We start from the raw sequence: 15,459 nt of genomic DNA, 5'->3' as shown, positions 1-15,459 counted from the left end.
GTTGCTGCGTATCCGGATTTTCTTTGGATTTATTCCAGATAAACACCGCCTCATCCTGACACTTCTTCTTGCTGCGCTCAGGATTGGCTTTAACGATAGCGTTGTAAAGGCGTTGAAACAAGTCGTTTTTATCCATTTTGCGGTCTTCTGGAAACTAAATGAGATGCAATTAATGACTCAATAATATTACAACAAAGAAACTCACTGTGGTGAATTGGTTTATTAATTTTCTTTTTTCACTTACTCACAACACAACTTTCTTCCTCAAAAGACGCCAAAAGAATGACCGTTAATTTTCCATTCAATTGCATCCAACTTCCTTCACTCACACACTCAAAGCTGCTTGAATGAATTGGTTTCGTTCAATATTCCGCAATGAATTCATTCAACAGCCCACTGATAAAACATATTCCGGGTTGCCAAAGAAACTCAATTACTAAATATAATAAATAATTGTTCGCGGAATATGAAAGTGAATAGTTTTAAACATTTTTCTTGATATTATTGTTGTTTCACCTATATCTACCACACTCATTTCTTTCTATTTGAGGAATTTGAACACAGTCAGTTATACTGCACATAAACAGTGAATGAACTGCAGTCGATGCCGTGACAGTAAAATAAACAAAACAGCAAAGCTCACTTCGTTTCATTCGCGCAGTGCGCAAACAAACACATAAACAGTTTTTCTGAATCAAACTTTATTTACACAATACTTAACTAGCATTGACGCTCAAACAAGGGGTGCGTAGATTTGTTCGCCAAAAAAAAAGAAAATTACAATTCTTTTCATTATTTTTTTTTTCCTTTCATTTGTTACCTAACTGAACCAAGTACCCCCCCTCCCCCCTATGTAACAGCAAGTAACGCAGACTCTACCCCCCTCCCCCCCTACATGCGTTACGTAATTTGTGTACGACGCCTAAAAAATGACAGAAAAATGATAAATATGACAAAAATACACAGATGACCAAAAATAACAAAAATGGCACAGGTGATAAAAATGACTAAAAATACAAAAATTACAAAAGTGACAAAAATAACGATATTGACTATAAATAATAAAAACAACAGATTAAGATGTCCCGAAAAAGAAAAATAAATGTTTTTATTTTTAAAATGCCAAAACATATAATCAATATCAAAACTCACATAGTTAACAATAAATGTAAAAAAGGAGTAGTACCCCTTTATGCAAAAAAAAACATTGGAAACACAATTTATTTGGTTATAACAAAAAAAAATGAATAAAATGCAAATTACAAAACTAACAAAAACACCAAAAGTCTATACAAAACCTAAACAAAAAAAAAAAACAAAATGATAAGAATAACGAAAATGATAAAAATAATGAAAATATCGAAAATGACAAAAATGATAATGATTACAATAAGGGTAAAAATAAAACAAAAATGACAAAAATATAAAAGAAGATAAAAATTGACAAATGGCAAAAATTAAAAAAAAAATACACAAGTGATAAACATTACTTTAGTACGAAAATTACAAAAGTGACAAAAATAACAATATTAACAAAAAAAAAACAAAAACGACAGAATTTGCAAAATTACGAACATATAAAAAAATGACGTTATTAACAGAATGGTGAAAAATGACAGAAGCGCAATTTAAAAAAAATATCAAAATTTGCAAAAATTACGAAAAATTAATGAAAAATACAAAAATATAAGAATAAAAAATTCTGAACACTAGCTTGAACCAAAAAGAAATACAACAAAAAAAGCTGATAGATAACAACAGTCACAAATTTGATCGATGGGATATAATGTTCCTGAAAGATGTAGTCCAACATTGATATTTATTCCTTATTCTAAAGATTTTTTTGTTAGTAAAGCATTTTAAAGTAACAAACTATTTATTGTTTAAAATGAACTTTACCCAAATTGAAAAATAAAATGTTATTTCGATACAAAACGATGGCAGTTTTCATAACCTGACTCAAGTTTTAGCGAATCTTTTACCTTACTGAAGAAGCGCCACATTTTACTGCGCTCGAGAATAGAACTATATTTCGATGATTCCATTTTCCAACACGAGAGACCGCTTCTATTATTACAGTCAACTCTTGTAAGCTTGGCATTGAAATTAAAACTTAATTACATAGGTTTGTCTTAACATTGTGATTTCTTACAATCTTTTTACCACATCCGGCAAACACGACTTCTAGTATAAATTTAAAAAAAAAATCCATCAAAAACAGTAGAGTTGTTAATTCGTAAAGTCAAACTCTGCCATGAACTCAAAAACTAAGAAGTTCGAACTTTTGAGAGTAAATTGTTGGCTAATCAACTGTGGCATTTACTCCCTTCAGAATCAAATTACTCGAAGCGAACGTAAACAAAAACAACAACAGTCGACTCGACGGGCGCAAATCCAGCAACAACAACTGACACGTAAATTTTAAAGAAGTTCTCTGGCTGGCTGGCGTGTGAGAATCAGTGCAATCGGTTGGTGTATCAATTGTCTCGCCCAGAGGCAGCCGCGAAATGCTGTATCGTTTGTCGGAATCAATTACATCGTTGTTCTTCTGGTAGCCTTGAGATTACTGCAATACGCCCTCGCTTCCCATCTCGTAGCAGTACAACGTATCCACCCCAGCAGCAGGAACCTTTTGGAAATGGGTCGTTCCGTGGTTTGCGAAGCCTATCTGGAGGATTACCTGCGGAATCTTTCGAAGCAACGAGGCACCAGCGTTGGACTGCTGATTGGACAGGTTGGTGGAAATTTCATTCATGTTTTTTTTATATTTTGGCTTAGTTTGTGATGATTGGAATTCTTTAAATTAGTTCATACTTATAACGAGCTGAAAATTTTCAAACGAGCGAGAAATTGATAATTTTCATGTATCTGGTCTAGACCACTGGATACTTAAACTTATCGGATGGATCAAAATGAAACGTTTCATTTATGCCTGCCCGAGCATTAAAACGTGACTCGCAAATAAATAGCTTTACACTCACCTGTTATGGATATTCAAATTAGCCGAACCGGATGCATTCTCTTAAAAGATCGTAATTCATCAATAAAATTGTATATTGTGTTATTTATTTTTCATGTCTGATAATTTTGATTCACAAAAAGATTGATAATATTCTTCTTGATTCGCATAGCCAATTCAATTTCAATTATCACAAAATCCAGCACATGGCCGGTGAAAATTGAAATGCTTTTAGAGAGTCAACCGACGCGTTTCGTTATATCGGACTAAATTTAGTTGCGTATCTTTCTACATTCGTTCTAGATTTATATTGCGACCATTCGAGATGCCCATGATTTGCTTAATCAATTAGCGGTTCCCGGCCGGAGAGCGGCAGCTCGGTTTCTGCAGATTTTTGTTTACATTAGCATTTACCTACCAACAAATAAATAAAAGTAAAGCGCTTCACGCTGTTGGAGCAGATGATCAGACACTAATTTGTAAACGAAAAGCAGCGGTGCATTGGAAGACAAACTGAATTCATTCATTTAATGTTTTTAAAAAATTCCAGTATTGGCTCTGAAATTTTCGACATGAGGACAAGGCTAGAAGATTTAGGTAAAATAGCCATTTTTTTATGTGCATTTTGTGATTTTACGATTCTTATGAATCTCAATTCATAAATAGATTCACATCACACGTCTTTCACTCACAAGAATAGATAAATGACTGAATTTGTTCGTTCGTTTTGCCTAAAGCGGGCCACAGACTACACAACATTTGTACAAATGCGATGAAATTCGATGAAATTTTGTCGCTGTAAACTTGATTGGCACTGCTTGAATGAGCGCCCAAACGGTTGGAGTAAAATCGGTCGGGATCGAAATATTTTGTACAAACCATCCTCCCAGCCGGGGTGGAGGTTTTTTTTTGTTGCTGTTGCTGTTTTCGCCAGCAATCGTTTGTGTTCGCGTGAAAAATGTTTGTATAGTGTGTGGGCGAGCATAGATCAAACAAACGTCGTGGAATCATCGAATTTGCACAGGCCATTTGTGTAGTCTATGGCCCGCTTAATGTTGCTCAAATAACAAACGTTGCCATAGACTTTTATTTTATTCTATTTACTTTCAGTATTGCCGAATACAACTAATTATTTTATTTTATTTTTTATTAAATTTGATTTATGTTCTTCACGTCCTTCATCTCATCCCTACATTCCTTCTCACCTTTATACTCAACCAAAACTTTTTACACATCGACTTTTGTTTTTTTTTCTAGAATTTTTTTTATTGATCCTTAATTTTTATTCCATACTAGCTGATCCCATACGAACTTCGTTTCGCTTTCAACATAGAATATATAATGGACAGTTTGAATGAATGTCTTTCGCCAAGCATTTTCCAGATGCATTTCAGAATGCATTGTTAAGTAATAATTTCAAAAATATTGGACGATCACTGTTTCTATCGTCTGCTACTAAATTTGAAATCAGGAATCAATTGACCGTGCCAAAAAACCTCGTGTATAAATTTCGACTCGATCATTGCATAACAACGCAATTATTGCCTTAAAGTTAAACCCCTTTCGGTGGCCTCTTATACAATTTTTGATATCTGAAATTGATTGCCCTGCCCTCAGAACTCCCGTGTGGAAATTTTCAAAGCAATCCATTGCATAAATATTGCTAAAAACAGTGAAAAATTTATTAATATGGATGACCCCTTTCGTCGACCCCTGACAAAAGACATCTGAAATCTATTGCCCAGCCCCGAAAACTATCGTGTGCAAATTTTCATCCAAATCCTATGTCAAAAAACGACGATATTTCAAAAATATTGAAAAGTTAATATGGATGACCCCCTTTGCGCCCCCTTACACTGAATTTAATACCTGAAATCCATTGCTCGTTCCTCAAAACTCTCGTGTACCAATTTTCATCTGAATCCGATGAATAATAACGACAATATCGCATTAACAGCGAATAGTTAATATGGACGACCCCTTTGACCGACCCCATGTTTGTAATTTAGATGAGTGAAATCAATTGTTTGTCCCTAATAACTCCTGTGTGTAAATTTTCATCCCAATCCGACTTATAAAAACGTCAATATCACTAAGATATTGAAAATTTAATATGGACGACCCCTTTTGTCGGCACCTTACACTAAATTTGATGCCTTAAATTTATTGCACGTCACAAAACTATCGTGTACCAATTTTCATATGAATACGATGTTTAATAACGTCAATATCGCAAAAACAACGAACAGTTAATATGGACGACCCCTTTGGCTGACCCCTTAAACAAAATTTGACACCTGAAATCGATTGCTCGTCTTTCAAAACACTCATGTGCAAATTTTCACCACGATCCGATGAAAAGTAACCTCAATATCGCTAAAACAATATTTGTCTTCTATGGACGACCCCCTTCAGAAGGGGTCATCCGAAAATCTGAAAACATTTTTCATCATTCCTGGTCCTAATATGCATCCATGCCAAATTTCAGCTCTAGCTCTTAAGACGGCTGAGTCTATAGAGGACAAACAAACAAACAAACATACAGAAATTGCTTTTTATATATAGAGATTCTACATCTTTATTCTCTTATTCTCCTACAAATTTTATTTAATTGCATATCCTTCATCTCTTCTCCACATTCCTTCTCAACTCTACTCTCAATAGAATCTTTTATTTACAGTCTTTGGTTTTTCTAAAATAAAAAAATTTATATTCTAAATATTCCTCATCTCAATTCTACATTCCATTCTCTGCAAAAGCTTTTAAAATCTTAAAATATTATTTATTTTCTGCACATTCTTCATCCAATCGGAAAATATTCTTCACAAAAGCCTTTCCAATCTGTGCTTTTCCCGTCGCTCTGTTTTTGTTTATTAGAGCCAGAACAATCCAAAAGCATCAGCAACAGCTGTGCTTTTCTTGTCACTCTGTCTCTGTTTACGAAAGCCGGAATAATTCGGTAGTATTCTTAGAAACAGCCTTAAGGGGGAATTCCCAACCAGAAGGCCAATTCAAAACAAAAAAAAAACAGAAGCATCAGTCTTAAAAATCTGCGCTTCTTAAACCAATTCTCTTATATTCAAAGGTTCGAAGAACCTCTTAGCTGAATGAAACTATCTGTCTTTTTCCACCAGAAGATCAAATCAATACAAACAGCAGCCTTAAAAATCTGTACATCCTTAGCCAATTCCGTTTTTTTTTCTATCGGAATTGATTAACTGGTTTAATCGCCGCGATGAATTGTTTGCTGTTTTCATCGACTTTTTTCGGCGAGGAATGAAACAAAATTACTTGCCAGTTGGTCCAGGTGAGAAGCTAGCCAAATATTTTAAACAGTACGACATCAATGTAGCTTTCAAATCCTTAAACAAAGTAAAGAACACAATTTTCACGAAAACTAAAGATAAAATACCAAAAGAAAAAACAACAAATGTGGTTTACAACATAAAATGTGGAGGTTGTGAAAAATCTTACATTGGTGAAACTAGTCAATTTTTACACAAAAGATTAGAACAGCATAAGAATGATGTAAAAAGCAAAAAAGTTGGAGGCACAGGACTTGCTCAACATAATATAGAGTACGGTCATGCTTTCGATTTCAAAAACACCACTATTTTAGAAAAAGTCTCAAAATACAACACTAGAATTTGTGCAGAAATGTTTCACATCAAAATAAGAGGAGACAATGACGTTGTAAACAAACAGAAAGACTCAATCAATTTTAAATCAGCCTACAACTCCATTTTACCCAAGATCAGAACACTGACAGATAAATGTAAACATAACATCAAAAACAAACAATAGACAACAAACAGTAGTTAGACGATCGCTAGATAAAGTAAGTTATATAATCTAGTAAAATGGAAAATTTGTATTGAAAATAAATTATATTTAAGGTCCACTGAAGAGGAGCGAACAGCCAAAAGTAGCTCGAAACGTTTGGACCAACTGGCAAGTAATTTCTATCGGAATGCCAAATCGAAGCAGACAATCAGCAGCAGCGGCCTTAAAAATCTGCGCTTTCAAAGCCAATTTCTGAGGACCTAATAAAGTAAACAATCAGCAGAGGCTGCCTGAAAATGTGCGCTTCCAAATCCATTCTGTCTTTTTCCAACGGATGACCAAACCAAAAAAAAAAACTATCAGCAGCAACAGTCTTAAAAATCTGCGCTTCCAAAGTCATTCCGTTTTTTTGTCCACCGGAAGACCAAATCATAGTAAATAATCAACTGAATCTGCCTGAAAATCTGCGCTTCCAAATCCATTGCGTCTTTTTCCACCGGAAAGCCAAAACAAACAAACAGCAGCAACAGTTTTAAAAATCTGCTCTTCCAAAGCCATTCCGTCTTTTTCCACGGGAAAGCCACATCATAACAAACAATCAGCGGCAGGCTTCCTAAGCCGATTCTTCTTTTTCCATCGGATGGCCAAATCAAAGCAATCAATCAGCTGCAACAGTCCTAAAATTCTGCGATTCTCATTCCGTCTTTTTTCACCGGAAGGTCAAATCAACTCAAACAATAAGCAACAGCAGCCTTAAAAATCTGTATTGCTTAAGTCAATTCCGTCTTTATCCACCGGAAAGCCAAATCAAAGCAAACAATCAGCAGAAGCAGCCTTAGAAATCTGCATTTCCTAAGACGATTCCGTCTTTTTCCACCGAATGGCCAACAGTCCTAAAATTCTGCGCTTCTAAAGCCATTCCGTCTTTATCCACTGGAAGGCCAAAAGAGAACAATCAGCTGCAGCAGTCTTACGGCGCGCCGTAAATTGATTTTTTGGGTGATTCCTCGATTTTTTTGTAGATGTCAAATCACCTTCCAATTCTTCTGCATGCAGTTTGAAATTTGCGCTTCTTTAGCCAATTCCGTCTTTTGAGAAAATCGAAGATAAACATCTGGATCACAAACTTATTAAAAGGTTAAAAAAAACATATAGACTAAAACGAAGAAAAGCTTAGGGAGTTACGTCGATATGTGATACAGAAGTCTTAATAATATTTCGACCGCCATTACATAACGCTTTTGGTAGCACAAATCATAGAAAACCAGCGATTCAAAGTGAGCAATGTGTCATCACCATAGATTCAACACGGAATTTCCAAATGGCCGAAAATATTAACTGACAACATCGAGAAATTTCGTGTCCATGGCACTCCGTGTAACGGATCAACAAAAAACAATCCGGTTAAAGTGAGTAGGAGATACCACTATTCTGATAGGCCTAGTCCACACTAGGCAACATGAACTGCGATTATTGTTATGAGACGAACTTTGTTGTTGGAAACCTGAGACGGTCTCAGGGTCTCCCGAAGAAAATGGGAGACGCTGAAACCGTCTCGAGACGAACCGTCTCCTAGTGTGGACTGGGCTATACCACTGAGGGTTGTTGCAGAAGCGATAACGAACACACGAAAGTGTCAGGTTTGACACCAAGAAAGCAACTCCTAAAGCTTTGAAAATCTGACGAAAAATCTGTGACTAAATTTTCCGGTAAGTACTATCCAGTAAAATTCTTCTTTTTCAGATTCCGTGTCAGCAGAGCAGGAATCAAGTTTCCAAAACGTTTTGGATTTACCTACATCATGCGAATTCAGTGCCAAATGTTGAAGCACAAAACAAAGTATTCAGTACTGAATGGCGGTAAAACGAAATCTCAATAATAAACGAAACAGCAGTGCGGACAGTTCTCACAAAGAAGGTGGTTTCAGCAAATGTGGGGTTGCCATATTTCCACGCTAGAGTTGGTAACTCGGACAAGGATTAAAGCAGGCCAATCATCCTCAGTTGTACTCCCCCACTTCCACCACCTAATTGCCCAAAAATACCCTTCCCTTCCCCACTTCTACACCGACGGATCCAAAACCGAGAGCGAAAAAGTTGGCTGCGGCATCCATACCAATGAAGGAGACAAAAGCCTAGCCATACCACCCGCCTGCTCAGTGTTTAGCGCCGAAGCCTATGCTATCCTCTATACCCTGGAAAACTACTGCTCCGACACAGGCCCCTCCGCAATTTTCAGTGACTCAGCCAGTGTGCTAGAAGCCGTTTCTGCCGGAAATCTCAAACATCCTTGGATTTCCTCAATCACTGATCTAGCCCTCCGAAAAAATGTTACCCTGGTCTGGAAACCTGGACACGCCGGAATTCCCGGCAACGAATGCGCAGATCGCCTGGCGACCGAAGGAGGTAGAATGGATCCTCCATCAATCCCCATCCCCCAGAAAGACGCACAAAAACTGGCAACCAACAACATCCAGCTTGCCTGGGACCAAAAATGGGACCGAAACCGAACGACCAAGCTACGGGAAATCAAGAACTGCACCGGTAAATGGAATGATCAGCAAAGTCGCCCAAACCGAGTGATCCTAACAAGACTGAGGATTGGCCATACCCGACTAACCCACAATTTTCTTCTCGACAAAACTGACCCTCCCGAATGCCCCGCATAGCACAATCACCGTCAAGCACATCTTATGCAACTGCATCACCTATTTGCCAGATAGACAACACTTCCAGCTTTCAAATAGTCTCCGAGAAATTCTGTCAAATTGTCCGATTGAAGAGGAAAAGTTATTGGCCTTCCTTAAATGCAGCAAACTGTTCCCACAAATTTAGATAGCCGCACTGAATGGGATGAATAAACCCAAGAGGCTTAAAATCCCAAATAAAACAACAAAACAAACTTGGACAAGGAATCCTACACAGCATTGCAGATGGGAAGTTAGCACCTACTATGGTGCTTTTCGCAAATCAAAAATTAATCCTTGGAGACATTTGTAAAAACCTGAAGGATGGGCTGCAGGTAAAACGAACACCGGTTGGATGACTCAGGGGGCTTATTCTGCGACTCGAGTGACTCGACTAACGAAATTTCACTTCTTCGTCCAGAAAATGCTCCACGATTCCATCCCAGTAGCTTGGCAAGAGCGGATGTATTTTTGTTTCGCTATTTATCGGGTGCTTTATAGAAAAGTGAACTAAAAGTTGGAAGTTTTCACAAGCAGTTATCCTGCATCATTCGGTCGTCAATTGCCGAATCAGTTCAGCAACGGAAGTGACAAGCTGTGTTTCCCCCGGCAGCGCTGGTGCGCAATCCCCACATCTGGCTGGAACATCAGGCTGCCTTGTCGTCACCATCAGCACCAGGACCATCAGCACCAGGACCATCAGCAGAGGAGTGCAAATTGTTTCCTCCCAATCCAGGTTTGATTACTGTGTGGGCAGTTGTCCGATAGATCCGGTAATAATTGCCGTAATCGGATAACGGAAACATTGCACAAGTCTGAATCTGATTGGTTTTTCTCTCCCGGTGAATCGAGCCATCATCAATCAACCGAGGAAAAATCATTGCCGTCGTCATCGCCAGGGCCGGCTGCGATCAACGGAAGAACACGTGGTTGTGTACCGAAGAAAAAAACACTCAAGAAAATTAGCTCGTTAATAAGTGCTTGAAAAAAATTGTAAGTTCTTCTTCATTATTTTTCTCTTTTTCTTTTTACTATCTTTTTCTCTATAATTCGAACATTGTTTGCTTCGTTCATATTTTTAACATTTGACATTCGTGTTCGTGTGAAGAAATATGAACGAAGGCGGGGGGTCAATCCCCTCAACTGAGGATGAGGAGGATAGCGTCTATGAGGATGAGGAGCATTTAGAGGATTCGGTTGTTGCGGGTCCTTCTAATGAATTTCATTCTCCAATGGATGATAATTCTGAGTCATCCTCAGTTGAAAGTAAAGCTACCCGACTCCGAGTCTACACTGATAGCCCTACTTTCTCTGGTCCTTGGGTGGTTTTCATCCGGCCCAAAAAAAATGGAAAGCAATTGAATGTGGTTCAGATCACAAGAGATCTGGCGAGGTGGTCCTCCGTAACCTGCATTAAAAAGGTGCGACCTAACAAATTGCGAGTCGAAGTAGCCAACCGGAAATCCGCAAATGAAATTGCTGTCAGCAATTTCATAAACTTAGAATACCACGTGTACATTCCGTCTCGAGACGTAGAGATCGAGGGCGTGATAACTGAAATGAGTCTGAAGGCCGAGTACGTGAAATCCAACGGCGTTGGTAAGTTCAAGAGCCTCGATTCGGCTTCGGTCGAAATCTTGGATTGCCGCCAACTCAGAACAGCCACCGTCGTAAATGGAGTCAAAGGGTACTCACCTTCAGGTTCATTTCGTGTGACCTTTGCGGGTACCGCCCTCCCTCATTATGTCTTGATTGACGGAATATTGAGGCTGCCTGTGCGACTTTTTGTTCCTCGTCCAATGGATTGCAAAAATTGCAATAAGTTGGGACACACTGCGTCGCACTGCTGTAACAAGCCACGGTGTCCCAAATGCGGGGAGAATCATGGGGATGGAGCGTGCTCAGCAATAGAGCAGAAATGTGTCTATTGCGGGGGCTCACCCCATGACATCTCCTCGTGCGAGGAATATAAGAGTCGCTGGGATAGCCAAAAGCGCTCTTTGAAGGAACGGTCAAAACGGTCGTATGCCGCCATATTGAAGGGCGCGGCGCCCCCGATCCAATCTCATTCGAGTAACATTTTTTCTGCGCTTTCAGTTGACAATGTAGAATCAGATGCTACCGACGAAGATCATCCGGTCATTTTTGTAGCTAACTCGCGAAAACGCTCAAAACCAGCACCAAAGACTCCCAAAATTCCAACAAAAATTCCAACATTTTGTTCCTCAATTGGTGTTAAGCAAAAACCGACATCTATAGTAAAAGAAAAACAAGTCCCTCCCGGGTTCCGTATTAATATGCCACCACAGAATACACCAGATATTGCGGGAACTTCTAAGTCTGCCTCTCCTAACGTAATCTTGCCAGAATCAACTTCTCATTCTGGAATTTTCAAATTATCTGACATTTTAAATGGGATCTTCACATTTTTAAACGTCTCGGAATCGATAAGAAACATTGTTACCTCTATGCTTCCGATATTAAAGACATTTTTAATGCAATTGATGCAAACTTGGCCCCTTCTTTCAGTGTTTATCTCTCTCGATGGCTAATTCAGGCCGAGAGGTCGGAGATATCACTGTGTTACAGTGGAATTGTCGTAGTCTTATCCCTAAACTGGATCCGTTCAAATTTCTTCTTCATGAAACTAGTTGCGATATTTTTGCCCTTTCTGAAACATGGCTTTCTTCCGAATCAAACATCTCCTTCCACGATTTTAACATTATCCGTCTGGATCGCAACGATTCTTATGGAGGGGTGCTTTTGGGGATCAATAAGCGCCACTCCTTTTTTAGAATCCACCTCCCTTTATCAGGAGGAATTGAAGCTGTTGCATGTCATATAACTATAAGGGGTAAGGACTTATGCGTTGTCAGTTTGTACTGGCCTCATAGAGTTGCAGTTGATCGAAGCCACCTAGAGGACCTGTGCTCAGTGCTTCCTGAGCCAAGGTTGATCCTGGGTGACTTCAATTCACATGGAACTGTCTGGGGAGAACAAACTGACGATAGTCGTTCTACTCTTATTTATGATATTTGTGACAGTTTCAATTTAACAATTTTGAACACGGGTGAAAAAACACGGGTACCTAAACCTCCTGCAAGACAAAGTGCAATTGACCTCTCCCTCTGCTCAAACTCACTATCATTGGATTGCCAGTGGAAGGTAATTCCTGATCCCAATGGTAGTGATCATTTGCCAATCAAAATTACAATCACCAATGGGGTCAGCAATTCAAATTCAGCAAATATGGCATATGACCTAACAAGACACATCGACTGGAAAAAGTACTCGGACGCAGTTATCTCAACCATCAATTCTGTGGATGTGTTACCTCCGTTGGAGGAATATACTTTTCTTGCTCGCTTGATTCATGACAGTGCAGTTCAATCCCAAACGAAACCCATTCCAGATCCATCTGTTCGACGAAGGCCTCCAAATCCATGGTGGGACAGTCAGTGTACTAAACTTTACGTGGACAAATCGAACGCTTTTAAAGTTTTTCGGAAACACGGAACCCTGGATAACTTCAACGCGTATTTTTCTCTTGAGCAGCAATTCAAAAACCTGATCAAGGGGAAAAAACGTGCGCATTGGCGTAATTTTGTGGGAGGTTTGTCGCGGGAAACATCCTTAAGCACTTTGTGGAATGTGGCACGAAGCATGCGTAATCGTTCTTCCACGAACGAAAGTGAAGAACATTCGCATAAATGGATTTTCAATTTCGCACGGAAAATCTGTCCAGATTCCACACCTGTGCAAAAAATCATCCGAAGTGTGTCTCCGAACAGATGCGATCTGGATTCCAGCTTTTCAATGGTGGAATTCTCACTTGCTCTCCTATCTTGTAACAATTCAGCTCCGGGAATTGATAAAATAAAATTCAACTTGTTGAAAAACCTCCCGGATGCCGCCAAATTCCGCTTGTTGAATTTATTTAATCAATTCTTGGAGCATAACATTGTTCCCGAAGATTGGAGACAAGTGAGAGTTATTGCTATCCAAAAGCCTGGGAAACCTTCGTCCGATTTTAATTCGTACCGTCCGATAGCGATGTTGTCTTGCATTCGAAAATTGATGGAGAAAATGATTTTGTTCCGATTGGATAAGTGGGTGGAAACACATGGTCTCCTTTCAGATACCCAATTTGGGTTTCGAAGGGGCAAAGGGACAAATGATTGTCTTGCTTTGCTGTCTTCAGAGATACAAATGGCGTACGCAAAACGTGAGCAAATGGCTTCAGTGTTTCTTGACATAAAGGGAGCTTTTGATGCAGTCTCAATAGAGGTTTTGTCAGACAAGTTACACTCCCAGGGTCTGCCTCCTCTATTGAACAACATCTTATACAGCTTGCTTTGTGAGAAACATCTGAACTTTGCTCACGGAGATATTGCAGTTAGAAGAACCTCTTACATGGGCCTCCCGCAGGGTTCATGTTTGAGTCCACTTTTGTACAACTTTTACGTAAGTGACATCGACAGTTGTCTCTCTGAAGGCTGCACTCTAAGACAACTTGCAGATGACGGCGTGGTGTCTGTAACAGGATCTACTGAGTCTCATCTGCACAGACCTTTACAAGATACTTTAGACAGATTGTCAACCTGGGCTTTGGGGCTTGGGATTGAGTTTTCCCCACAGAAAACGGAGATGGTTGTTTTCTCAAAGAAGCGTAGACCTGCTCAACCTAAACTTCAACTCCTTGGCAGATCGATCACTCAATCGAGGTGTTTTAAGTATCTTGGGGTTTGGTTTGATTCCAAATGTACCTGGAGAGCCCACATTGAGTATCTGAAAGGAAAATGCCAACAAAGAATCAATTTTCTCCGATCAATCACTGGCACCTGGTGGGGAGCCCACCCAGAAGATCTTTTAAAATTGTATCGAACAACAATTCTCTCAGTGATGGAATATGGTAGTTTTTGTTTCCAGTCAGCTGCCAAAACTCACCTCATCAAACTCGAGCGTATCCAATACCGTTGTCTTCGCATCGCTTTGGGCTGTATGCCCTTAACGCATAACATGAGCCTTGAAGTTTTGGCAGGAATACTCCCACTTAAAGATCGATTCAATTTATTATCACTTCGGTTCCTCATCAGGTGCGAGGTCATGAACCCATTGGTGATCGTAAATTTCGAAAGGCTACTTGAGCAAAATCTTCAATCCAGATTTATGTCTATATACCATGTCTTCATGTCCATGCAGATTAATCCTTCTTCATATTCCCCAACTCGTGTTTACATCCCTGACTACGACAACTCTTCTGTCCAGTTTGATTTGTCTATGCAGCAAGAAATTCGTGGAATCCCTGATTCGCATCGTCCACTGCTGATTCCAAGAATTTTCGATGCTAAATATAGACACGTCGATGCTGACAAAATGTACTTTACAGATGGGTCGCTAATAGAGGAATCAACGGGATTTGGAGTTTTTAACGAAATAGTTACCGCCTCATATAACCTCCTTCCACCATGCTCGGTATACATCGCAGAATTAGGAGCCATTTACTGGGCGTTGGATAGCGTCGTTTCAAGGCCGGTAGGACACTACTATATAATAACGGACAGCCTTAGTTCTGTTGAAGCAATCCGTTCAATAAGACCGGGAAAGCACTCACCATATTTCCTCGGGAAGATACGGGAAATTCTGAGTACTTTATCAAGACGTTGCTTTGCCATCACCTTCGTTTGGGTCCCCTCACATTGCTCGATAATGGGCAATGAGAGGGCGGACTCTCTGGCAAAGGTGGGGGCGATAGAAGGCGAAACGTATCACCGTGAAATCGTCTTCAACGAATTTTACTTCTTAGTTCGAAGGAACTCTCTTGTCAACTGGCAGCGCAAATGGGACGAGGATGAGTTGGGTCGGTGGCTCCACTCGATTATCCCAAAGGTAAGCCTTAAACCCTGGTTTAATAGATTGGACCTGAGTCGGGATTTTATTCGTATATTTTCCCGTCTCATGTCTAATCATTATTCCTTAGACGCGGTACTCTACCGTTTTGACATTGCTGGCAGCAATTTGTGTAATTGCG

The 15,459-nt window shown here is 39.4% G+C and overlaps 1 protein-coding gene across 1 annotated transcript in view; it reads left to right on the top strand.

The window, feature by feature from the left end:
• Positions 1-2,396: 2,396 nt before the first annotated feature.
• Positions 2,397-15,459, top strand: part of LOC129754998 (protein odr-4 homolog) — a 30,302-nt gene continuing 17,239 nt past the window's right edge. The window contains exon 1 of the mRNA XM_055751285.1: positions 2,397-2,734. Within this exon, the coding sequence (XP_055607260.1) occupies positions 2,639-2,734 (96 nt within the window). The 5' untranslated portion in view covers positions 2,397-2,638. The remainder of the gene's footprint in view (positions 2,735-15,459) is intronic.

The sequence above is a fragment of the Uranotaenia lowii genome, chromosome 3 (genome assembly GCF_029784155.1).
Source record: "Uranotaenia lowii strain MFRU-FL chromosome 3, ASM2978415v1, whole genome shotgun sequence".
NCBI lineage: Eukaryota > Metazoa > Arthropoda > Insecta > Diptera > Culicidae > Uranotaenia > Uranotaenia lowii.
The sequence above is the reverse complement of the archived record's forward strand: the minus strand, read 5'-3'. Positions and strand labels throughout refer to the sequence as shown.